This window comes from Sorex araneus, chromosome 2 (genome assembly GCF_027595985.1).
Source record: "Sorex araneus isolate mSorAra2 chromosome 2, mSorAra2.pri, whole genome shotgun sequence".
NCBI classification, from domain to species: domain Eukaryota; kingdom Metazoa; phylum Chordata; class Mammalia; order Eulipotyphla; family Soricidae; genus Sorex; species Sorex araneus.
Window position 1 is genome coordinate 12,300,390 of NC_073303.1, and position 26,166 is coordinate 12,326,555.

Here is a 26,166-nt window from a genome sequence, read left to right on the forward strand (position 1 = left end):
CGGCGGGCAGGGGGCGGGGAGGGGGCTTCTCCGCGCTGAGGCAGGCTCTCCAAGGGATTGCCTGTTTACCTGCAGGATGGAGATTGGTCAGGATCCGACGGCGGCGGCGGACAGGTGCCAGGCAGGGGCTTCAGGAGAAGCCCCGAGCCGCGGCGGGCAGGGGGCGGGGAGGGGGCAGATTTTTTTTTTTTAAGTGGGAAGGGGATTGATCTTGGGAGACTTTATATTGACAAACTGGTGTTTGATCTGTCATTTAAAATTTTTTGTTTTTGAGCCACACCTGGCAATACCTAGGTTACTCTTGGCTCAGCACTTGGGAATCCTTTGCTGGTGCTTGGGGGGACTATTTGGGATGCTGGGGATCGAACCCCGGTCAGCCACATGCAAGACATGCCCCCTTCCCTGTTGTACTATTGCTCCAGCCCTCATTTCTTTTCAGACATGTATTGTGAAATTTGTTTTCCTGATGCTTATGTGTCAGTTGGTCACAATTTTAAATGCACTTAAAGTACTTCTGAACTTCCTTGACGCTGAACTTCCTGGTGACGTTGGATGACACCAACGTCAAGGGGATGAAGACTTACGAGCTTGAGGACCCAGAGTTTGGATTTCTTTACTCAGGTGTTACCCCTGGCTCTGCACTCCGGAGTTACTCCTGGCAGTGCTTGGGGGACCCTATGGGGTGTCAGGGATTGAACCCAGGTCAGCCATGCGCAAGGCAAACGCTTTCCCCACTGTGCTCTGGTCCCCTCTCTGAAGCCCTGCAGATAGAACAGCTCACCAGAGTTCTCTGTTGGCAAGTGCTTCCTCTCCCGTCTGTCATGCTGTGCTGTGTGGCTCGGGAGAGGAGACTTGAGATTTTTATTTGGGATTGAATGTGGGAACTTGTGCCTCCATTTGTAAAAGTTGGATGTGCTTAGATCTACGTGGCCTCATTCTGAACTCTTCCTGCAGCTCAAAAGCCTCTGTGAGTGCTTGTCTTACCTGCTTTCTTCAGTTGTAGTAATTTTGGAAATGCAGGCTTGAGCATGGCTGGTATTAAGTTCTCTCCTGCCGCCATGGGTGTTTTATATATTGAAGCTCCGGTATGCAAAACTTGATCGACGTGAGTATTAAGGTATTAGAGCTGTGTGGCGAGTTTTTGGTTTGGAAGACCCTGTCATAGCAAGACTGCCAGAGACTTGGGTTCTTTTAAGGATTGGTACTGTTTGCAATTATTGACAGGGGATTTTTGAGTGCTCTGAGGAATGCTCAATTTACATTGTGAGAAACAAATTGACACCCTACAAATTGCTTCCCACTGTAGTTAAAGGCATATCCACTTGAAATAAGGTGTTTTTAAAACATGGAACTAAGTGTTGACAGTTTTCCTTCAGTTGTTAGCTCTATTCTGTATCATTGTCACTGTGACTGTCATCTTGTTGCTCATCGATTTGCTTGAGCGGGCACCAGTAACATCTCCACTGTGAGACTTGTTACTGCTCTATTAGAGGTAAGAATATATTTTGCTTATCTGGATTATTTCTTAGCTGTAGCTTTTGTTTTAAATATTATGGCCTTAAAATAATTGTCCTTATTACTTGCAAAAACAGAACTGTGTAAGTGGCAGGGGGGAAAATGCTCGAGTGTTGTATTCCAACAGCTTCATCTTTTGTCTTCCATAGTTTTGATTCGTATGTCATTCCCATCATTATGATTGTCACATAGACGGCTTTGTGATACCATGGCCTTTTTGAGGTTATATAATCCTCAGATTTTAAGGGCTTTAAACTTTGTCCTCTCACCCAGTCTTTGCTTCCTCTCAGCTTCTTGCCCTGCCAACTAAGGTGTTGCCTTCTAATATTCACTGGAGTTACGCATAGGTAACGTTGGGACCTTGCTTGATTCTCTTCACATAAACTTAGATCTGCATTTTGAACTCTTTTTGGACTCAATAGCTTCATGTTGACACCATTGTTCTAATTAACATAGAAATGCTGCATGCTTTTTGAAACTTCATTAGCCCCAATTGGAGCTTGAATGGTAATGATCTTGGGTTTATTAGTCAATTTTAGAATTTCTTCTAGGAAATTTTCATCTAGACTTAAGAAAAAGCTGCTTCCTTTTCACCTAACTTCTTTTCTTTTTTTAAAAAAAGTGAAAACATTTTTAAATAAGGGTCACATGTTAGTATGAATATCAGAAAACAACTTTACATTCTTTAGGGATGAATGTATATTCATATAAATATTTGTCTCTATGTAGAGATCTCTCTTTTTCTCTCCATACACAGAGGCTCATAGAGAGAGAGCCTGTGTACTTTAGTTTTGTTATTAAGTAGTTAAAATAATGTTTGTATAGATACGGCTACCTCAGAGTACCTCAAACATTGTAGAAAAATAAGTTAAGTTGGTTAAATTGAGTATTTTTTTCTAATATTCTTAAATATGTTGACATGACTACATTTCCTTACTAGTCGATATCCGCAGTGCATTTCCTCTTTTTAAAATTTTACTGGAATTTTCTATCAGCCTTTCTCCTGCCCTTTGCCCCCCGCCTCACATGTCTTGCTTAGCTGGGAAGTTTTCCAGCAGACCGTCCCCGAGGTCAGGGTTTGGGATGTGGAACTGGTGGAGGTTCATACTCATGATGGCAGTTGGTACGGGAGCAGGGAAACCGGGGCTGGCATGATCTGTGGTGCTGGTGAGGTGGGTGGTCATTTATTAAGGAGCCAGCGAGTGGCCTTTAAAATTCGGTGGGATGAATGGAGCATTGAAAGCAAGCCTGGCTGTTTATAGAGCTCTTACAAGAAAAATAGATTCAAAGGGGACGAATAAACAGTGGTCCTCCAGGATCTCAGGTCACTGCCTGCAGTGTGTAATGGTGTTCTCAAGCTAACTCAGATAACCCGCTTCAGCTCTGGGAGAAAATTGGGTTGCGTGTAACACATAATTTCATTTTAAATGTATAGTTTCTTTGGTAGTCACATTTCTGCCACTCAGTTAATGCACGCGTTTAGGCTCCGGGAATTGGGTCTTTCTGCTGGTGAATGCTATTGTAATTGCTTTTCTGACACGTTGTCAGATTGGGCTTCCCCGTATGTCCTGGCACCATGTATAATGTTCCCCTTCCGCTCTAATAACGTTCAACTCAGCACCGTGAGATTCAGAAAATTCCATAAACAATATTGATCTAACTAGTGAAGCAATTATTGTAAACATGCAGGTTTTTTTTTTAATGTAGGTTTTTTTTTTCAGTAGTACTCATTTACAAATAGATGCATTAAAGCAAATTACATAAAGCTAGACATTTTTTCACTCCAAAATTTATAGCAGGTAATACTTTCAGCCAGTTTGGTAACATTCTCTTATGGGTTAGATCGAAAGGAAAAACACAGCCCAGAATCTGGGTTTTGTAGCTGATTTATAAATAACTGCTAAAAGCCCCAGGCTAAAAATTAAATTTGGTTTAACATAGCTGAATTTTATGTGACACTTTTAAGTAACAACTTGGATGTTTATTAAAGAAGGTTAATAAAACCACTGAGAAACTTTTGGCCGTTATTTAGAGGAGATGCTCAAAATGGAGGATGTAAAAGATCTGAAAAACAGAACACCGAGTACGTTCCATTCCACACGAAGGCAGTCTTTTTGCGAAGCAATGATTGTGTTGAATTGCCTGTTTGAATCACTGCCTATCTGTCACCGTCCCTGTAGAGGTTTCCTCATCATTAATTAATGTGGCCACATTAGTTTTACCTGTTCCTGTCAGTACTCCTCCACTAATCTCTTATTTCACAGATACCAAAAAGATATGAAACCCGATGCAACCTCTTTCTTTTTCTGTCCAGTTCTGTTGTCCTGACTTCTTCCACTCCAGCCCCTTTTCAGTCTCACCACAAAGACGGGTAAAACCCACCCGGTCACTAGATACATTTGTGCCCTTTAGACAGCGACTCTGCAGAGCTCAGTGCTCGCCGTCGTGGCCGTGAGAAGGACTGGAATAAAGATGCGTGAGGCTGTGGCCCTTGGTCACGGCGTCTTCGGAGCCATCGCCTCTCACGGACAGCGTCAGCTTGACAGGAAGGATTTGGTGCTTCACTTCTTCACTCCCTCCCCATGGTTCTCTATTCCTAAGCCTCCGTTCCCTCTCCTTTTCTTTCCAGAGACACAGTCTTAAAAATCCCTTCTTCAGGGGGCCGGAGCGATAGCACTAGCGGGGAGGGCATTTGCCTTGCACGCGGCCGACCCGGATTCGATTCCCAACATCCCATACAGTCCCCCGAGCACCGCCAGGAGTAATTCCTGAGTGCAAAGCCAGGAGTAACCCCTAAGCTTCACCAGGTGTGACTCAAAAACCAAAATTAAATTAAATTAAATTAAAAATTCCTTCTTCAAACACCAGATGCGCTCACCAATCTGTAAAATCATCTGTTTAGGGAATGGGAAGATAGGAAAGGTGGACAAAACAGAGGTTCTAAATGACAGAAACAGAAATGCTGAGGGAGGAGAGAAATGGGGACGGGTGGCGGGGAGCGGAGGAGAGGAGGGCTAGAACTAGCTTAGGGGGCAAGGAGCAGGGGCCTCAGGGCCCTCTTGGGTGTAGAGATGAGACAGTTGTGTATGTCCAAGCCATTAGACCAACACCGCTGAAAGCATGGAACCCAAACCATGGTAACTGAACTTGGAAATGTATCTGGCAAGACCTCAGGTTTGGGGCTTGGAGTGGACCAGGAGTCATTGATACGGGGATGGGGTGGTGGGATGGGAGATGGGAACACTGTATGTCTGAAACGCCCCTGGACACAGTATACTCAATCCTGGAGTCTAAATAACAATTAAGAAAAGTATACAGCATGTCCAGTTTGGCTTTGGTCTCCTGCCAAAACAAGAAGGAGTGATAGCACAGCGGGGTAGGGGGTTTGCCTTGCATGCGGCTGACCCGGGTTCGATTCCTCTGTCCCTTTCGGATAGCCCGGCAAGTTACCGAGAGTATCCCGCTCTCATGGCAGAGCCTGGCAAGCTCTCTGTGGTGTATTCGATATGCCAAACACAGTAACAACAAGCCTCACAATGGAGACGTTACTGGTGCCCGCTCGAGCAAATCCACGAACACTGGGATGACAGTGCTGCAGTGCTGTTCTGCCAATGTCAGTGTTTAGATGGTAATATGCACATAGAATAATGGTTTGCAGGAAATTTCTATTCTGTGGTCTGTCGCTCTAAGGAATATGTAGGCCTCCGCGCCTACTGACTGTGATCCTGAGATCTCCTAACCCATTTTGGTACCAGAGCAGATCCTTGCAGCCATGCATTTTGACTGTGAACTGAGCTAAAATATTAGAAACCCAAAACTGCGCGGCCGCTATCGCGGCCGCGCAGACTCAAAGTCTTCACTTTTACCAAGGAAGAGAAATTATTAGATGATGCTTATTCAGCAGGCCTGATTGTTGGGGAAAATTTCCAATCAACAATAGTGAGTTCTGTATGGAAATATGAAATGTACTCAATATATAGAGAGAATAATGGGAATATCATTAGCTACTTAGATGGGGGTGGGGTGGGAGGGGGGTGTATTGGGGTTCTTGGTGGTGGAACGGGTGCACTGGTGAAGGGATGGTGGTTTAATCAGTATTTGACTGTGACTTAAACCTGAAAGCTTTGTATTTTTTTTCTTGTTTTCATGGTGGTTCAATAAAATATTTCTTTAAAAAAAAAAGGAATATGTAGCACTTCAGTTGGAGAAATAATTTTTAACGTGATGGCATTTGAAGAGTCAGGCTAGAAATAGCACAGGAACAGTGGGAGGGGTGGATCTTGGTGTCTTTGGCGGTGCTGAAGGTGCAGTCACTTTTTAAATCAAAAACTGCAAATGTTAATACTATTAGACTACGATAATTTCTAAACTACAATAATTTATTTTTTTAAAAAAAGGATGGCATACAATAGGTGAAAGCATTATTGTTAGTCTATTAAAATTATTTTGTCTGAATTTTCTTTTCATCACTGGCCAGACATAACAAAGGACTTTTTAATGGTATTTCCCAGTTTGTCTTTAGTGTATTGTATTTTTCAGTCTTTTTTTTTTTTAAAAAAAATCACTATTGTTAGGTTTTCTACTCTTTAATGAATCGTTGGATTAGAAAATAACTCATTATATCATCAGGCAGGAATACGTTCCTTTATTTGCATGTAGATAGTGAAGATGAATAATTTATCAAATGTTATTAGTGCAGGCTGCATATTACTGAAATCTCAGCAGGATGTAATGAAATTTGTCTTGATGCTAGTATGAAAATAGCATGTCTTTGCATAGTTATTACTGAACTCCTGGCATCTCTTAGAGAACTATTATGTTCTCCTGCCAACGTTGCGCGCCTCATCATTAACTGGACTTTTGATTAAAGAATTCACCTTATCCTGAAAAATTTCTGAAATCTCGCGTGCCAAATGCCTGCTTGGATTTAGCTCAGTTTTCCAACCAAAGCAAGACTTGTTAGCCTGAGCGAAGTACTTAATGTTTTTTCTGATTAGAGTGATTAGTGGAGAAAAGCGATGGCTGATGGTTTTATTGCTTCTGACCATGAGGAGCTGCCGGCACCGGAGATGTTTTAAGTCATTTATCTTTCCCAAATGATGGCTGGTGCATCGTCTCTATCATGGCTTAGCATCTTATACCTGGACTAAAATAGGGTTTGAAGTTATTTCAAGTAATCGCCTTTTAAAAGGTTGTCTTTGATTGGCTTCTGGCATGATAATGCAGAAGGGGCCCGCACACACCTTCCTATGTGCAGTAAAGCCAGACAATAACGACACACCTTCCCAGCGCTCTGGGAGTGGCCTAAAAAATACCCAACAAACCGAGAAGACTTGGTTCATGAAAACAGCTGAACTTTGGCTAAGGACAGACGTCTGTGGTTGGTGTGTCTCGGGCTTGTCCCATATGTTCCCCCCCAGATTATGGTTCAGATTTTTCAACCCGGGAGGAACAAGTTGAACAGCAGCTGCAGGAAGCACTGAGGGACAGAACCGTCAGGTAGAGGATGGGATTTGCGCTTGTTGGCTTCGAGAACTGTCAGAGGGAGGGTCCCCCCCCCCCCCGTTCAGTTTTTTTGGTGACACCCAAGTATTCTTAGGGCTTACTCTTATCTCTGCATTTACTCCTGATTGTGTTCATGGGGTGGTGTGGGGGGTGAGGGGGAGGTCCTTCGGGATGCCGGGAAAGGCTGTGTATGAGGGCAGCACCCTACTCGCTGTCTATCTCTCCGGCTCCTTTTGAATCTTTGTATGCAGAGAGTTGACATAAACCCTGCTCTACGCAAGAAGCAAAAGAGGGAAACTCCAGATGAGAGCCGGACACAGCGAGACATGCAAAGAAATAGAACAAGAGAAATTTTTAGGATTCCATGTATTATGCAGAGTTCTTGGATTAGCCAGAGTTCTTAGATACAACACACACACACACACACGCCATGAGCATTAAAGGAAAAATGTAGTAAGTTGAAATACATTAGCTTGAAAACCACTTTTTTTTAAGGGTAATATGAAACTCTAAGCAACAGACTGGGGGAAAATATTTACAGATCATATTTATGTTAAATGTCTTGTAAGCAGGATGTAGAAAGAATTCTTACAACTGAGTAATGAGATAAACATTGCAGTTAAAAAACTGGCAACATACTGGAGTAAACATTTGTATTAATGAAGATTCTTCAGTGAAACAGAACTCAGTTTGTTGTGTGTATGTGTGTGTGTGTGTGTGTGTGTGTACACACTCGCGTTTATAAAAGAGAGCTATGATAAAGAAGTGGCTTCAACCATAATGGAGGCTAACAATTTCCACTTTATTTATTTATTTGCTTTTTTGGGTCACACCCAGCGAAGTTTAGGGGTTACTCCTGACTCTGCACTCAGAAATTACTCCAGGCAGTGCTCGGGAGGATGCTGTGGGATGCTGGAGATTGAACCCTGGGTCAGCCTCATGCAAGGCAAGAGCCCTCCCCTTTGTGCTATCTTGCTTCCACCCCACCAATTTCCACTTTATGCAGAGGGCAAGTTGAGGACCAGGCAAGCTAATGTACAAGCCCCAATTCAAAGATATGAGAATCTGGAAACTTGATAGAAAGTTGGTCAGTTTCTAGTTTGCACTGGGCAGACAAGAGATCCGAAAAGAGTCCCTATTTCAGTTTGAACCTGAAGGCTGGAACATGTCTGTTCTGCAGTGAGGTAGGAGTTCTCTCTTCCTCGACTTTGTGTTTTCATTTGACTCCTCTATCACACGTGTGGAAACTCTCGAGCTCATTTGCCAACATGGTCTGGCACAAGCCTCAGGCAGTCACAAGCTAACATCCAAGCTTGCAAAGCTGTACAGAGAAGCGATAAAGGAAGACCTCAAACAGAGAAGAGCAGTAGTGTTGGCCGATGCCGAAGAAGCTGGGTAAAGTATTTGCAACACCCACCTGTCCTTCGCCAACTATAAGGCCAAGACAACTGCCCTCCGATGTCCTGATGGGTCTGTCACATCTTCCAGAAGGGCAATGGAAAAGGTTATCCATGACTTCTACTCAGATCTCTTTGATAGCCACGTCCACCTGCCCACATACCAAATTCCGCAGGATGGATATGTCATTCCTAGTGCTCTCCCTTCTGAAATCCGACACGCCATTTCGTCTGAAAAGAAGCGTACAGCACCCAATCTAGACAAGGACAAACCCGAACACCTGAAGAATTTGCCACCAGTGCTCATCAATTACTGGCTCAGCTCTTCACACGCTACCTGTCTGAATGCAAGGTTATGTTCCAGTGGAAAACCAGCAGGACTGTCCTGTTGTATAAGAAGGGAGACATCCATGACATTGGCAACTGTTGCCTGATCTGCCTGTTGTCGTCATCTACAAGTTATCCACTCGAGTCATCCTGAATAGGATTGGCAGAACACTAGGTGAAGAACAACCATGTGAGCAATCCGGGTTCCGAAAAGGATTCAGCATGATCGAACATATCCAGATGGTGACCAAGCTCACTGAGGTTTCGAGAGAGTTCAAGATATCGCTCTGTCTAACGCTCATTGATTTAAAGAAGGTCTTTGATTCTGTTGAGACTGAAGCTTTCATCGAAGCCCTAGCCAAACAGGGTGTTCAAACTCCAAACTCGATACATCAGGATCCTCTGTGAGCTGTATTTATTACGGATTCACCACCAGGATCTCACCAGTCTACAAAGAAGTGATCATCAGTGTAAAGAGAGGGGTGCTGCAGGGTGACACCATTTCACCGAAAATCTTCAGTGCCACCCTTGAGAACATCATGCGACAGTTGGAATGGGAAGGAATAGGAGTGGAGATAGACGGTTTGCAACTGCACCACCTTCGTTTCACTGATGACATCGTTCTCATAACACCAAACATTAGCCAAGCGGCACAAATGCTGGCCGACTTTGACTGTGAGTTTGGAAAGGTTGGACTGCAGCTGAATCTCACGAAGACAATGTTCATGAGAAACAGACTAGTTCCTGATACTCCACATGCCCTCCATGGAAGTAACATCTCCAAATGCAGCAGTTATGTATACCTGGGTCAAGAACTCAACGTGATGAATGACCTGGCACCTGAACTGTGCAGGAGGAAGAGAGCAGCGTAGAACGCCTTCAAGAGCATCGAAGAAGTGGTTAAGAGGAAGAACCTCTGGCTCCGGGAACATCTTTTTGACTTCACCATTCTTCCTGCACTAACATACGCCTCAGAGACCTGGGCCCTACGCAAACAGGATGAGAACGCTATTCGGGTTTCCCAAAAAAGAATCGAAAGAGCTGTGCTTGGAGTATCACGTTTCACTCAAGTGAGAGAAGGAATTCAGAGTTCCGACCTCCGTCGACGGTCAAGAATCAGGGACGCTGTCTCATTTGCCAAGGTGTCGAAAATCAGATGGGCCAGACACGTAATGCAGTTTAGAGATGAGCACTGGACTAGAGCTGTTACTGGCTGGATTTCACGGGACGTCAAAAGACCGCGTGGCCACCCACCTACAAGATGGTCAGACTTCATTGTCAAAACCCTGAATGAACGGTTTGAGGCTCTTCGTGTTCCTGGAGCGAGCAGCTACCATTGGGCTACACTAGCAACGAGACAGGGACGAATCGAGATGTTACTGGTGCCCACTCGAACAAATAGATGAAAAACAGGATGAGAAGTGACTCAAGTGATACAAGTGATCACGTGGGTAGCACCCACCAGTACTTAGGAGTGGGCTGCTTTACAGTCTGCCGATTCCACCATGAGGCTCATCCAGAAACACCATCCTTGACGTAGCCCACATAGCGTCCGGCTAAGTGTCTGGGAACGGCGGGTTCCATTAAGTGGACAGGTGAAATGAACCATCCCAGCATTATAGTAAAGGAGAAATAGAGTTGACCAACCACAGGCCAGCTGCTCATTGTCCATTTGGAAATGCATTTTCATTTTATTCAAGCTACAGTAATATATTAACACACACCCACAGAGACTTCATCTCTCCTAACAGCTGCATAGTATCCCATTGTGTAGATGTACCAGAGTTTCTTTAACCAGTCGTCTGTTTCAGGGCACTTGGGTTGTTTCCAGATTCTGGCTATTGTGCAGACCTTTTTTTTTGGGGGGGGGGTCACACCTGGCAATGCACAGGGGTTACTCCTGGTTCTGCACTCAGGAATTAACCCTGGCGGTGCTCAGGGGACCATATGGGATGCTGGGAATTGAACCCGGATCGGCCGCGTGCAAGGCAAATGCCCTACCCGCTGTGTTCTTGCTCCAGCCCCAGATTCTGGCTATTGTGAATAGTGCTGCAGTGAACATACAGGTGCAGATGTCATTTCTACTGTGCTTTTTTGAACCCTCCGGATATATTCCCAGAAGGGGTATTGCAGGGTCATATGGAAGCTCAGTTTCTAGTTTTTGAAGGAATGTCCATATTGTTTTCCGAGAAGGCTGGACCAGTCGGCATGAGAAACACAAATTCTCATAAATGCCTGCTGGCATATAAAATGTTACTGCCACTTAGCAATGTTACTGCTTGTTTGCTGGTAAGTGTAAATTTAACACATGACCGAGCAATACTATTTCTAGAAATCTAAGAGAAAGGAAAACAAAGTCGACCCAAAGACTTGTGTGCGGATATTTATAGAAACATTTCTGTTATTGGTAATAATTGGAAGTCGTTCAGATGTCCATCCTGTGGTCAGCAGATTAGCAAAACCTGCAGTATTTGATGTGACAGAGGTAGGGACTATGAATAGGCTCAGGAGGCCTTGGAGGTATGGAAATGGCCTAAAACTGAGTTCTCGTGATAATGTTCCAGGGTGTTTGTTTAAGATTATTGAATTGTGTACTCACAGTGGGTGAATAGAGGACTTTTTGTGAGTCTAAAAATAGACAAGTATAAAAGGTTAATACAAATAAATATAGACAATAATCACATATCTACAGTGGCTGAATGCTTTGTACCACTTTTCCATCTTTATATATATATATAATATATATATATATATCTTTGCAATTAACTGAAAAGTTTTAAATTAAAAACATTTCAAGGACTTTTTGCAGTGGCTGTATTTTCTTTTGTGGTAAAGAAAAACAAGCTCAGGGGTCCTTGGTGAGATAGAATGATGGGCTGGGCGCCAGCCTTGCATGCATCCAGGATTGGACCCCCAACACCCTGAGGTCCGCCAGCAGTGATCCCTGAGCACAGAGCCAGGAGTAAGCCCTGAGCCCTGCCAGGAGTGGTCCAGAAACAAAACAACCCCAAACAAAACTTTCAGTAGTGTTTAAATGTAGCTGTAAGGTGTCCTCTTGAGTCAGCTGTTACATTCTTTCCTTCTTTCAGGAGCTGTTTGCTCTCAGCACCCACACACACGATTCCCCGGGGCCATGTCCTTGGCCGGCAGCCCAGACCCCTTCCCATCCCAATGAACCTGCCTCTGCGCAGCCTTCGTCCCTCGAGGAGCTGCATTCTGAGGATATTTCTATTCTGCGCATCGCTGTAGTGTACAATGTGCAAATACTATTAGCATCTTTGACCACAGGCCAGGAACGCAACTCGTCTCTTCCCTGTGGCAGTTTTTCTTAGGTTCAGCGATCCTATCGTCTGGGTTTATTTATTTTCTTTAGCAGACAAGACAAGTTGCAGGCAAAAAAAAAAAAAATGAACACACTTGTGGTGAGCAGCAAAGGAAAAGTGTGACGTCCGGTGCTTGCTGATGTGTCTCTCTGTGCCGGTTTGCAGGTCACTCGGTGAGACTCCTGGGTCAGAAGAAGGATAACGGCAGGCGGCTCGGGGGCGCCCGGCTGGATTTGCCCAAGATCAGGAAGAATCCACTGATAGAAATCATTTCCATCAACACCGGGTGAGTCCCTTTCAGGCTTGCTCCTCACCGCGGGCTCTGTCACTTTGGTGGCGCAGGAAAAAGTCGTTGAACATCTGCACGGAGAAGGAAAAAGCCCAGAGCTCTGAAGCATCCAGATACTGTCTCCTTCCCACGTCCCTTGAATACACACGATGCTTCCATTTGCACTCGAGTTTGATAACTCGGATTAATAATCCTTTCCGCTTCTGCTTTGGCAGGGTTTCATCTTGCAGCTATGTTCTTCGTTAAAGTCTCTCAAGAAAAGTCGTGTGCTCTGTGGAATGATTAATATACTTGTCTTTGACTACTTTTTTTTTCAATAGGATTTAACTAAAGACAAGATATTGAGCATGCTTTATTAACTTCCCTGTACGCATGTTTTAAGAACGTTACTCTGAAGAGCTTTAAGCTCAAGACAAGCATCAGGAGTACTCCTGCGTTCTATGTCTTAAACGGAAATTCTGTCTGATCAGTAATTCTCGGTATACTCATTTGTAGTTGCTTTTATTGACATTAATTGAATGTGGTCTCTTTCAGTTATGACTGTAAACAAATAAGTTACATATTCCCCACTTAATTGGTATTCTTGGAGCCCATGAATTTGATACCAAGGCTTCTTTTTGGGGAGTGGGGCATACCTGGTTGTGCTCAGAGTTTCATCCTAGCTCTTCTGTCAAGGATCACTCCTGGCGGGCTTGGAGATCGGATGGGGTGCTGAGGATTTAACCCAGGCCAGATGCTTGCGCTCAGCTCTCTGCAAGCCCTATCTGGCACACACACCAACGCTCTTGACTTCTTCAAGTTTAGAGAAGTCCTGCCTTTGAACGGCCGCCTCCCCTTTTCCACAGATGTAAGGCATCCTGCCCCTTTTTGCTTCATCTTCCTTCTCTTTCTAAAAACGTTTCCCTGGAGAGAGCGTACGGGGGGAGGCTCTTGCTTTGTGCTTTACCGAGTCTGGTTCCACCTCTGGCTCCCCGTATGGTCCCTGAGCCCCGCCTGGTGTGTTCCTGGAGCACCACCAGATGTGGTCCCCAAGCTAAATGGAGCAAAAGGACCACCCCCAAGTGGCTCGCCCGGGGTTTGCCGTTGACGGGCTGTCTTCCGAGCCGCCCTCTCCTTCTCCGACATATTCTCAACTCCGGGCTCTGACACCTCCCGGCCTGTTGCAGCTGCCCGTCTCTCGTCTTCATTTCCCTTCCTTCTCCCCTCCTGCGTGGACTCACCCCGCTGCCAGTGCTGAGGGCAGATGCATGAACGCACTCGGGTTTCCCTGACACTAGGGCGGGGCCTGGCGCGGATTTGGTGAATTTGTCCTGGACCCAGGTCTGATCTTCGCTTCTGGGCTCCTGACGTCCAGAGATGCCCAGCTGCCCCAGAAGCCGCCAGTTGACTTATCTCTCGAAGTGTGAGCCAGAGGTCAAGACCCTTTGCTGGGGTTGGAGCAATAGCACAGCGGGTAGGGCATTTGCCTTGCACGTGGCCGACCCGGGTTCGATTCCCAGCATCCGATATGGTCCCCTGAGCACCGCCAGGGGTAATTCCTGAGTGCAGAGCCAGGAGCAACCCCTGTGCATCGCCGGTGTGACCCAAAAAGCAAAAAAAAAAAAAAAAAAGACCCTTTGCTATTCCCGCCTCCTCTGTCCTTCTCTCCCCTTCAGATGTTTAGCCCTGGGGTTTGCTTTAGTGCTCATCTCAGTTGCTTTGTAAAGACAGCCCCTACATGTCCTCCTCATCTGCGTTATTTTCCTTTCTAAGATTTCTTACCAGGGACCAGGGAGGGATGTGTGCATGCGCGTGCGTGCGTGCGTGTGCGTGTGTGTGTGTGTGTGTGTGTGTGTGTGTGTGTGATCTTTGTGGGGCAGGAGGGAATTGTCCATATCTGGTGGCGCTCTGGGTTTACTCTGGGCTCTGTACTCCAGAGACCGGCTTCACGCACGGCAAGTGCTTACACCTTGTGCTGTTTCTCCAGTGCTTTGTTTCATTTTTAATTGTCTCCCCTCACTGGCGTATAATAAGCTGCACAAGGGCAAGGATTTGCCTCTTGCTTTTACCCTCGTATCCTGAGAACAAAGAAGAATGTAGACGGCACGGTTTTAACACGCATTTAGTGACTAAAGAGGATGACTCACTGACTTCCAGCGTTTGAAAGTTGAATGGGATTGTGCTACATTCTCCCCACAGATCGCCCGGCCAGCTGGACGGTAATTCTTGGAGTTTGGCTCAATGTGCCATCCCCGAAATGTTGCCTCTAGAGAGACAGAGTGAAAACGTTTCCGATCTTCTTGTTGTTATTGATGTTTTTAATACGCAGGACGGATCCGCCTCTCTTCGACCGAATGTGTTAACTCAAGGACGTTTATTAGTATTTTAGATTTGGCTAAACTCTGAATTACGATCTGCGGGGAGGAGGTCTCTTTAATGCTGCTGCTTTCACTGGGATTCGTTTTCTTAGACTGCTTCTCCCCGTTATCACTGCCCCCCTCACACACCGTCGGCGTGAAGGACTAGAATTCTCGACTCACTGATCTCCTCTGTCTTGCCTCCAGGAGGTTATTCTGGCTTTTCGCTCTCCCCTGGCTTTGCCCACTCCTCCTTACGTGTTCACCTTCCGGGTCCAACTGTGTGCCCCTTCTTCCTGTCTCTCTGCTGGGTTAGACGCGTTCCTCCCTCTACCAGCCGGTCAGCTCACCCCTAAATGACCCGGGTTATGGCATTTCCAGGCTGGATAATTGGTTATTTTCCAGCTTAAACTCTAAGCTCCTTGGCTCCTGCCAGGCCTTCAGTTATTATCTTATTATTCCCTGCATTTAGTGTCTTAGTGTCTGCCACAGAGTGGGCACTCAGTAACCACTTGGTGAATATTCGTTGTTATTTAAGCCCATCTTTTTTTTGGTGGCCATGTGGTATTTGAAAATTGCTTTAGGTGGCCTTCCAATATGGCCCTGGGTGGTCTCTGTAGACCCCACCCTATCACAGTTGGGTCTATTTTGACACTTAAAAGAACATAGTATGTGAGACTTCCAATTAAGACCTGATTTTCTAATGCTGACCATTGATTATTTTCCAAAACCCACCTCTGCTTGATCGCTTGTTCTCTTGAAAGCATCTTGATTTCTTTTTTCTTTGGGTCCACAGCCTGACTCATTATGTACTACTTGGTACCAAGGAGCTTGCAGCTTTGTTTCATTTTCCTTGAATTGTTTTTATTATTTATTTATTTATTTATTTTATTTATTTTGCGTCACACCCAGCAGTGCACAGAGGTTACTCCTGGCTCATGCACTCAGGACTTACTCCTGGTGGTGCTTGGGGGACAATATGGGATGCTGGGAATTGAACTCGGGTCGGCTGCATGCAAAACAAACGCCCTACCTGCTGTGCTTTTGCTCCAGCCCCATTGAATTGTTTTTAAAGAGTTATTCCTTGATTATTAATTTCAGGAGAAAATTGTTCTTCCCATCGAAATTCTGATATTTTTCACAGTGTCATTGCTTTCAAATTAAATACAAATTTTCCATTGAGATAAAGGACCCCTTTTGCTGCTAGTTTTAGTCAATATATCAGTAAATCATTAAGTTGTTAGGGTCTCCACAGGCATTAGGTTTTGTTCTATTTCTAAACTTAAAATATAAAAGAAATTTATCAGTTCCTGAGTTGTCGTGGGGGAGGCGGGAATGTTCAGATCATGCTAGGTCCTAAGCTATCCCCGATGACTTCGTATTCAACTCCAGTCGAATAAAGGCGTCTTTCACCTCTTAAATAGCATTTCCTGTTTCTCCTTACATCCTGTCAATTCCATGTCGCGTTTTCTCTGCTTACATGTTTCTCATATGGAACGAGGGTGAATTGGTCCACATACTTCCTTTTCTGGTGTATAACGTTCCTCTTGATTCTGGGTGAGATTTCTGAAGGTAAAGCCCACTCCTCCCGTTCCTTTGAGCCTGCTCCCCGGTGACAGCTGGCATGAAAAGGCAGATCTAAAAGTGAGCTGCAGTGAGCGAGAATCCAGTGGAGAGTAATTGCTGATGGATTTTGGGTGTTCCATGAGTGCCAGAGTTCCTCTACTTCTTCCTTCTCCTATTTCATCTTCCTCTGGCCTCAGGACATTTCTTAATAGGTGAGAAGTCTAAGGTGGGGGAGGTAAAGGCGCTTTATTGTCATGCAGCTATGTTAACTGTTAACTTTCATCCATGCTTTGGGAGTTCCAAGTAGCAAAGGAAACTCTAACCTAGGGTCCTTGGTAGCGAGCACAGGGGGAGAGCAGAGAAATCTATGTGTTCTGCTGGTTTTTGAAATGGACTTGAAAGTAGGTAGAGTTTTGATTTGTATGTATTTTTTAGGACTGGAGCCATAGCACAGCGGGGTAGGGTGTTTGCCTTGCATGCGTCCGACCCAGGTTTGATTCCTCTGTCCCTCTCGGAGAGCCCAGCAAGCTACCGAGAGTATCCCGCCTGCACAGCAGAGCCTGGCAAGCTCCCTGTGGCATATTCGATATCCCAAAAACAGTCACAACAAGTCTCACAATGGAGACGTTACTGGTGCCCGCTTGAGCAAATTGATGAACAATGGGATGACAGTGCTACCTGTATTTTTCAGTATTTACTGCTGCTGTCAGTGAATTACTGCAGAATGGGGGACGGGGAGCTTAGCCCTCAGGTGTATTAACTTCCACTTCTGGAGAGCAGAGGCTGGCAGGTCACAACAGCATCAGCACGAGTGGTCCCTGCACAGAGCCAGAAATAAAGCAGGAGCATCGCCAGGTGTGGCCTCCAAATGAAACAACAGCGCCAGAGATGGTTCTCCTGTCCTTCGCTTTCTCCTTGCTGTTTTCCACCAGGAGATGTGACCTGCTTCTCAGGCGTCGCCGGGCCTCTTGTCTCCTTGGAAAGAGTTCGTTTCCTTCTTCCTTTCAGTACCACGAGACGACTCATACTTGCGGTCCCGTTGTTCTGTCCTCAAAGTCAGCGATGCTCTAGTGTTTCTTCAGCTCTTTCTTCCTAGTTACAATTCCGTGTCTCCCCCATTTGTGGGTGTGGCTGTGCCCAGCCCAATGTCCCAGGATTCTCTCTCTCAATTTTATTGTCCACCCATTAACAGCCTTTATGGCCTCTGCATAGTCAACTGTTTTCGAGCAAGATTCCAGGGCCTAGGACAGGTGACAAGAGAACGTGGCAGGTGTCGTGAGCAACTAGCAGTCTTGTGAATTACTCAGTGGAGCTGGATAGAATTTTCTCCAGACACAGGGCTGAAGTCCCCGGTGTCCATGAGGAAAAGTGAGGTGAATTATGATCTGCAGAAGAGTGGCTTCCCTGGGTGTGGCATTCCCCTGATTCAGTTGGTCAAGGAAAAGAAGAGGGGAACGGCCGAAGTGTGGAGCGGAGGTGAGCAGGCCTTGAACGCAGGCAGGAGGAGGGTCCTGCTGGTACCAGCGCATCCTGGGAACTCTGAGAGAGAAGGCGAGAGGAGGGGGAGGGGGGAGGGGGGAGGGAGGGGCACCAGCAGGCCCCTCTGCATTAGAAGCATGAGAAGGTCCGGAGCCAGGCTAGAAATTAGCACATTTTCTTAGAGTCGCAGATGTCTTTGCGGGGAGTCCGAATGTGCAGTGAGAGCGGGTCTTTAGTGTCCGGACGGGTTGGTCTGAACTGGTCTGGAGGCGGAAGGCATGGATTAGAGGCGTATTGGCCGGCGAGCCTGCTTGGCCAGGATTCTGAGTCCCGAACGCAAGGCAGAAGGATGTAACGTGTCTGTGCTCCACGGAGACAGGAAAGACGTGGGTGCGAGAGGGTAATGCTCCCAGGCCCTCTGCAAGTCAGGACCAGTCTGGTCGGAAAGCAGGTCCCCGTGCCATGCGAGTACTCGGTGTTTCAGCCCCTTATGTTGTGGTCTGTGTCCTGCAGCCTTGGCATCGAGGATGCTGAGTTGAGCTAGAGTTGGTTTTCTGCAGTCCTTAACGCTTCCGTCTTCTGTTGGCTTCATTTCCGGTCCCTTCCTTGGGTCGTGGATTTACCTCTGACAGTACCTGATGCCTTTTTTTTTTTCCCTTGGGTTTTTGGCATTTTGGCTTTTTGGGTCATACCTGGTGATGCATAGGGGTTACTCCTGGCTCTGAACTCGGGAATTACTCCTGGCAGTGCTCAGGGGGACTATATGGAATGCTGGGAATCGAACCCATGTTGGCCCTATGCAAGACAAATGCCCTACCCGCTGTGCTATTGCTCCAGCCCCCTAATGCCTTTTCTAAAAACTGGAAATCTCTCATGGGAGATTCTAATTCAGTATTAGGTCAGTTTTCGAGGTACAGGTCCTAAGTTCACAGAATTGTGGCAGAGTTAATTCTCATTAAACGAGGGAAATGGGATCAGAGTTCTGAACCAACACACGGGGTACAGCATGTGTGGATGTCTAGGCAGACTACACGACATGGTCAGTGCAGGGAAGGGTAACGGCTGCATACACAAGAGCAGAATGTTGGGGCCGAAAGGACACCTACCTGTGGCTGACGGATGCTTTTATGTTTCTAGGAATGGGACTAGAGTTGTGGCTGTGGACGGGACAGAGGCATGTAGGCAACCAGAGTCCAAGAAATTGGAAATTTGACCATCAGGAAAATCTGTTTTATTTTGCCTTCTGTGTCACTGAGAGCCTGGCAAGCTACCGAGAGTATCCCACCCACACAGCAGAGCCTGGCAAGCTCCCTGTGGTGTATTCGATATGCCAAAAACAGTAACAACAACAAGTCTCACAATGGAGATGTTACTGGTGCCCGCTTGAGCAAATCGATAAACAGCAGGACGACAGTGCAACAGTGCTACAGGGCTTTGTCATTGTTAGTGTTATCATTTTCGTCAGTTCCTGGGCTTTTTTTTTTTTTAATTTTTTTATCCTCCCAAAGCCAGCAGTTGTTTGTTGCTTAGCAGTTTTGATCTAAATTATATCATTTTTAAATACTATTCCCAGACGATCCCTGTTTGGAGGGGCTTATCCTCCCCTGGGCTAAACATGTCTTAGAGAACAGTCTGACCCACGTAGGCTTCTCGGACACTTTCCCCTTTTCAGATCTCTCTCATCTTTTTGCTCTCTGTCAGATATAAAGAAATGGCAGAGGGAAATTTCTAAGAAGAATTTCATTTTCTTTGAGATGACACACTTGAATTTGAATTTATTATCATTTCTAAAGGTATCTGTTACTTTTTTGCCCCCAGAACAACTTAGTTGTGAGTAAATAAATGAGCTCCGATGTTTTCCCTTCCCTAATTCGTAATACAATCCAGAATTTTGGATGTCTGTCGAAGCCCTAAGTTCATAGGTGTTTTTGAACTGTGTGAGTAGTATGACAGAACGAGTGTCTGGAAATTAATTCCATGTAAGTGAATTTTTTTCTTTCTTTCTCTAGGAATAGAATCACTGCTAACAGAATTTCCTTATTTTTCTGTTTCAAATGATTAAGACATGACCAGGTCATTAACTCGGTATAATGACAGTACATTCGGAAAGATAATTATCATGTGTCTACCAGTTGACCAGGTATTGCATTTGCTATTAAGATCTATCCAGAGATCAATGGGTATTTCCCAAATCAGCAAGTACCGAATGTTGATGGCAATAATCCAAAATACCCAGTTAGAAACACAGAGTTGCATCGCCCACGTGGATGAGATTTGGATCGTCTTCCAGTTCTGTGTTCTGGAGAGTCCTGTTTTGTCCACTGTGCCCTCTCCCTCCAGGTGAGGGGCAGCAGAGTGTCTGAGCACGGGAGCCGGAGGTCACTCAGAGACCCCTCTCGGAGTCTCCGTGGCAGTACAGTAGGACGGTCACCTAGTCAGCAAACATGCCCACTGCCAACGTCAGTGCCCATGTGAAAAGTATGAGGCTCAGATGCTGTTTCTGTGTTACTCTAATCATGGCTTCCAGGAAATTACAAATTCCATATTTGAAAACCAAAATTTAATTGAGATGAAGTCCTGTTAAAAAGGCTTGACTGCAGATCCCCAGAGTGGGCGTGTTAGAAGCCTGAATGGCCGTGGGAGCATCTTCCTACCAAGGGAAATCTTTTCACATCCGAGGACAGTTGGTAAATCTTACATTACAATCTTGACTCGTGTGGATCTGCACAGTGGCCAAGAAGTGAGATGCTGTCTTCAAGTTTTTCGCCCACCATCCTGGGCATTCACAGGCCTGATTTATAGAAGACCCTGGCCCAGCTCGAATTGCCTCTGCTGAGATTCTCTCTCACTGGACCCAGAGACAGCTGTGAAGTTCACAGCGCATCTCTTCTGCGGCAGTGTGGAAAAAAGTGGAGTTTCAGTCATCCACCTGTGCACATTTTGGGATTAAGATCCTTCTTCGGCTAATTGTCGAGTGATCCTCTGTTGGGTTGGTCACGTGCGATTCTCTGGGGCTGCTTCTGGACAGACTGTGGGAGCTGCCAGAGGGATCCTTTGCTTCCCCGTCCGCCAGCTTTCAGGGTAGATGAAGGCAAGTCCCAGTGCAGAATTTGCAGTAAGAGTTTATTAAGCAAACTGACACAGTCCAGCTGCTCCTGTAAGTTTGTAGAAGTCCTTAACTCTCTTGTCTTGTTGCAAGATTAAATTAGACCTTCCCGGAAACCTGTGCTCCAGTCAAATGAGACAGTGTTGTCAGCCTCAGGCAGGGGACCCGTTAGCTGGTGGAGAGGGGACAGTAAGTTAGGGAGCGAGCAAGAATGACATCCTGGTGGGAGACCAGTGTTTCCAGGTCAGGGCTGCTGGTTGCTGGGCACTGATGGGTATCAGAGCTGAAAGCACCGCAGTCTTCCAGAAGCTTCCCATTGCTCTCATGTCCTGTGGTTCATTTGCTCAGCCTTATGTTTATTTTTTATATTCAATTAATTTAATGCTGAATATTTATAGAGACCGGATCTTGTGGCTCTGGGGGACCCCTGGCTGCTCCTGGGGGTCTCAGCCTGTAGGTGAGGGCCTGCTGGTTCTGTGTGGGGGTGGCAGTACAGGGGGGCTCTGTGATGATGCGACACAGTGACGCAGGGATTTACGTCAAGCCCTCGCACTTGAACTCTTTCTGCCTGTAAGATGCTCCCCTTGAGGGCCCGATTTCTATGATTTGTGCAGTTCGTTCAGTTCTCCTGGGTGGCAGTGAACGGCTGCTAGCACACACTAAGTATGTTCATTTGCAAACCCACGGGTGTTGATCAAAAGTAAGAGAGAGCTAAGCATTACCAGTGATCACCTTTGGAAGACAGCCTTTCTGACTTAATATTTGCAAAAAGTAACAATTTTTGACTTACAATTTAAATTATTGGCCCACTTTTACTTTTGTTGTTGTTGTTGTTGTTGTTGTTCTATGCTCTACTCAAAATGATTGCCAAGCTAATTAGTAAGGTGTTACCCGGTCCATGTGGAACTTGGGTTAGAATCTAAAGGGTTCTGTCCTGGCGAGTGCCTGAAATGTGTATAGAACCACTCTTACTATTCTTGTGTTTAATTTGTTTGGGGGGTGGGAGCACACCCAGCGAAGCTTAGGCTCAGCACTCAGGAATTACTCCTGACTCTTTGCTCAGGAATTACTCCTGGTGGGGCTCGGGAGACCATATGGGGTAGCGAGACTCGAACCCCGGTCGGCTGTGTGTAAGGCAAATGCCCTGCCCACTGTGCAGCATCGCTCCGGCTCCCTGTTCTTGTTTCCTAAGCTTTTGGGGGCAAAGGAGCCTTATCCAGGAGCCTGGAATGTGCACGAGAGGACTTTGGGATCAGTGATGAACTGACTGCCCGGGTCAGAGAAAGGAGAGACTGTCTCCGGGCCGACAGCTCTTCTAACCTGGACACATGCTGTCTGCCTTAGGTGTCGTCCCAAATATTAGTCACTCTGCATGAAGCGTTTTTTCCTGGAGATTTGTTGTGTCTCTGTACTGGACTCTCCAAGGCCTTCTCCAAGATGCTATTGCCCCATTCGCTGTTTCTTCATCCTTTGGACTTCTCGGCAAGGCCTGGAATTTAATGTTGGGAATGTGCCCCAGTCCTTGTCTCATTGATGTGTGGACTTGTTCAGTGTTCAATGACTGTCAGGCGGGTCACGGAAGGAATGGGAGTGCCGCCCTGGGACGCTGCTCTCTATCAGCACGGAGACTTGCTCACAGGTTCACTGCCGTAAATATTTGAGTATGTCGGTGGAAAGTAGGTAGCTTAATTGCAGAAACGTTTTCCTGGCTGAGCTGGTATAGCAGTCGATTACTTCTGTCTTGCTGTTGAGGTTTGCTGGTTAGGAAAAAGAAAATGGTGGCTGGGTGATGGACAAAATGAAACTGAGTCATTAAGTGTGTTGATATTTGAAGTGTTTGCGGCAGTTTTGAACTTGTTGCCTTTTTTTCACTCTTTTATCCAAAATGGGGCTGCCCTGAAATGTGCGCGTTTGGGGGAGTTAACTGCAGTGTAATCCCAGCGAACCTAATTTTCACCGAAGGATTGTAAAAATGAAAGTTTTAAGTATCCCTGACAGTATATTGTGAAACTAAAAGATCACTGATGTGAACAGCGGATTTCACTATCGATTCCTACGTGGGAAATAATTATCGAGTTGCAGAACTTGCAAATGCTGGTTTTAATAATGCCTTGAAGTCAGTATCCCAGTAAAAATGTTAGCCAGTGCTAGGGTGGGGATTTATCTTTTTAACTTTGCAAATTCTTTCTTCTGCAACCATTTAAAGAAAGCTCTGAAATAATTTCAGAGTGGTTGGTTTTAAGAAATTGCTTCAAATCCTCCCATGACGAGCCATCATTTCTCTACCTGAAATGTGTGCCTGCCTTGTCACTTTTCTCACTGAAAAATGACCTCATTTGAGGAAGGGAGAATAAACTTTGAATTTGGATTGGAAAGCACAAATCGAAAGGCACTCAAGTTAAGGTATGCCATTAAAGGAACCTTAGAGTAAAATTAACTGAATTTTAACTCGTTCATGGTAAGGTTGTGAAGGATATATTATAACAGTGCGTAGCTGAGATTGTGTGCAAACTTCACTTACCTAATGTCTAAAAATTTTTGTTGGATGCCCCTTCACCCGAGAAAACTAAAAAGCTAGGATCTTCATGTGCAACAAGTGGTGTTGCTACTTGGTTAAGTGCATAATGCAAAGTGTCCTTCCAGGGTCAGCCCTGGAGAGTACCACCGGAAAGGAAGTGAGACAAGTCCAAAACAAGTGATGGCATTGTGTCCACAGTTACTCGAGGGCTGCTGGGGAGTGTCAGGGTGGATTATAGAGGGCTGTCCTAGGAGGTGATAATTAGGCTGTGTTCTGAAGGTGACTTCTCATCATAGATGGATTCAAAGTGTATGTTGGGGACCCCTCCTGAGCTGTGGGCTTGGACACCCTCTTCTATAAGTAACGGTGGGAGGGGGGCAGTATGGTGGTTTTGAGTAAGGGGATCACCAAAGAAAGGTTAGAATGAGAATGGGGTGAGTCAAGACTTGGGTTCAAGCCTAGGCCTCAGCATTTCTCGTGTTTTACTGTTTAAGTTGCTCGTTGCCTCCCTGTGCCTCAGACTTCTCATCTGTAAGATGAAGATATCAGGGCCAGGAGTGAGAGGGCCTGATATCAACATATATGGGGCACGGGCCTTACAAGTGGCGGGCCCGAGATCACTTCCGGCATCCCATAGAGTCCTCCAAGACCCGCCCCGAACATCGCCAGGTGTGGCTCCCAGACAACACCCTAAAGATGGAGGTGTCGGGATAGTGTTGTGGGAGAGAGGAGAGAGCTTCATGGAAAGCCACTTCAAAGCAGATCTTCATTTGAAGACCTTCCTGTTCAAAGTCAGTCCTGATTCACCATGTCTTCCAGCACTCATTCTTTTTCCCTTCTTTCGGCTCTCGCAGCTGTAGGGAAGGCCTTGGGTTAACGAGGTCTTCACCTGCGTTGGTGGCGACTCCCAGACCGAGGCACACAGCTCCATGGTCCACACTGAGGACCACTTAGGAGCAGCATCCTCCTGCTGTTTCTTTTCCCAGGGTGCTCCGGAGTCAGCTGCGCTCTCTGCAGCGAAACCCGAGTCCTTTGGTTCATTGGAAAGAAAAGCCTGTTTGGAACCCCAAGCCGGGCAGTGGGCCGCGTCTGAGAGAGGGGTGGGAGGTCCAGATGTTGACGGAGAGGATGGAGAGCGGGCGAGGGGGGCCGGGAGAGTTCCTGCCGTGGACTGGCAGGGCGCTGAGTCAGAGGGCCCGGGAGGTACCTTGAGTTCATCCAGTGGACGCGGACCTGAGTTGCTCTCGCTGATGTTTAGAGCAGCGGTTTTCCAGCCGCCAGCCCGGGGACCGACACCGTCTGCAGAGCTTCCCTGCGGGTCTGCGAAACCCTGACTGCAGCCCCGCTGGCAGTGGTTTCCACCCACAGAGCCGGGGACCCGGGCCAGCGTGCAGGTAGAGGGGGTGGAGAGCCGGTGTCGTGAAGAATAAGGGTAACTCAGTCACACAGTGCTGGTGAACGGCCTCGTCTTTCCGTCTGTACATCTTATGTTATTTGTTATTTTACTTTAGCCAAAATTTGAGTTTGGGTGTATGGAGAATTTCCTTCTAGAAAACTTATTTCTCAGCCCTATCAGAAAGTTAAAAACCCCAAACTTGCTGAGCCTGACTTTTATTAAGTATAATTGGATACATATGTGATTATGAAGCAAGGCCTGTCAGTTTTCTCTGATTCCAAGTTATACATACACACGCGCGCGCACACACACACACGATATATACACACATGCACAGACACACGCATATTTAGGATATTTGTCTCAGAAACCACTTTGCTTTCATTTTGCTACATCTCAGCAGGGCAGTCCCCTTTGCTTTAATTTTTTTTGAACCCTGACAAAGCAGAATGTTCTGTTTGGCTTCTTGGAAAGGCAACAGTGCATGTAGTTAAGACCTCATTTACCTTATCTGATGAAATAGCCTCCGAGGAATGTGTGTTTTTGTGGAACTCCACTAAGAAAACTGGGTTTAATGCAAGGTCATATTTAAAAATTCTGATTCCTGTATTTTTTTTTTTCTTATGAGAAGCGTATGTAGCTTCTCGATCTGCAGTGTGTATTTTTGTGATTTTTTTCTTTTTTCCCCTTTTGGTTATTCTTCATGTGGACACTGTGAGGGAGAAATCTGGACTCAGGAAGACATTTCTCCTTTGTGAAGCACCCTGTGTGTATCGTTTGTCATTGTACTTAAGAAAAACACCGTGTGAAATAAGACTTTCCTGTTGTGTTCTCCCTGTCTCCCCGCCTCACTGGTCATGTCCCCTCTGCCCCGTCTTTATAAGTTTTTGAGAACAAATTCTGCTTGGGTGGAATTATTTCTCTAGGGTCAATATGTGACTGTGAGATATCCCCAGTCAAGACGGTGGCCTGCTTTATTTATTGGCTTGTTTCTGCATCCCCACTCCTTGTTCGTTCACCTATCCAGCAGCCATTTGTACTGCATTCGCATGCAATAGATACTCTAAGTGCAGTAAAAAAAACAAAACAACAACAAAAAAACGACGTTCACCTAGATGTCCCTGCATCTCACACGTTTTTGTGCGGTCCAATTAACTTGGAAAGAACTCGAATTTACTCTTTGTAGAATGAACTGACTTTTCGTTCTATTTCTAAGTGTGGACCATGGAGCTGTGTGCCTGGGAATGACCATCATCACAGATGAATGACTAAAATAGGACATTTATAGGGCGGGGAGATAACACAGTGAGTAAGACATTTGCCTTGCATGTGGCCGACCCAGGTTCAATCCCTGGCACTGCATATACATGTGGTTTCTCTAGTCCCGACTGGGATGACCCCTGAGCACT

The 26,166-nt window shown here is 46.0% G+C and overlaps 1 protein-coding gene across 2 annotated transcripts in view; it reads left to right on the forward strand.

Annotated features, from left to right (window-relative positions):
- The window catches only part of CDKAL1 (CDK5 regulatory subunit associated protein 1 like 1), a 658,282-nt gene that overhangs the window by 219,126 nt on the left and 412,990 nt on the right, over positions 1-26,166 (forward strand). For both annotated transcript variants that reach the window (XM_055128799.1, XM_055128800.1), the window contains exon 8: positions 12,233-12,353. In XM_055128799.1, coding sequence (XP_054984774.1) covers positions 12,233-12,353 — 121 coding nt within the window. The remainder of the gene's footprint in view (positions 1-12,232; positions 12,354-26,166) is intronic.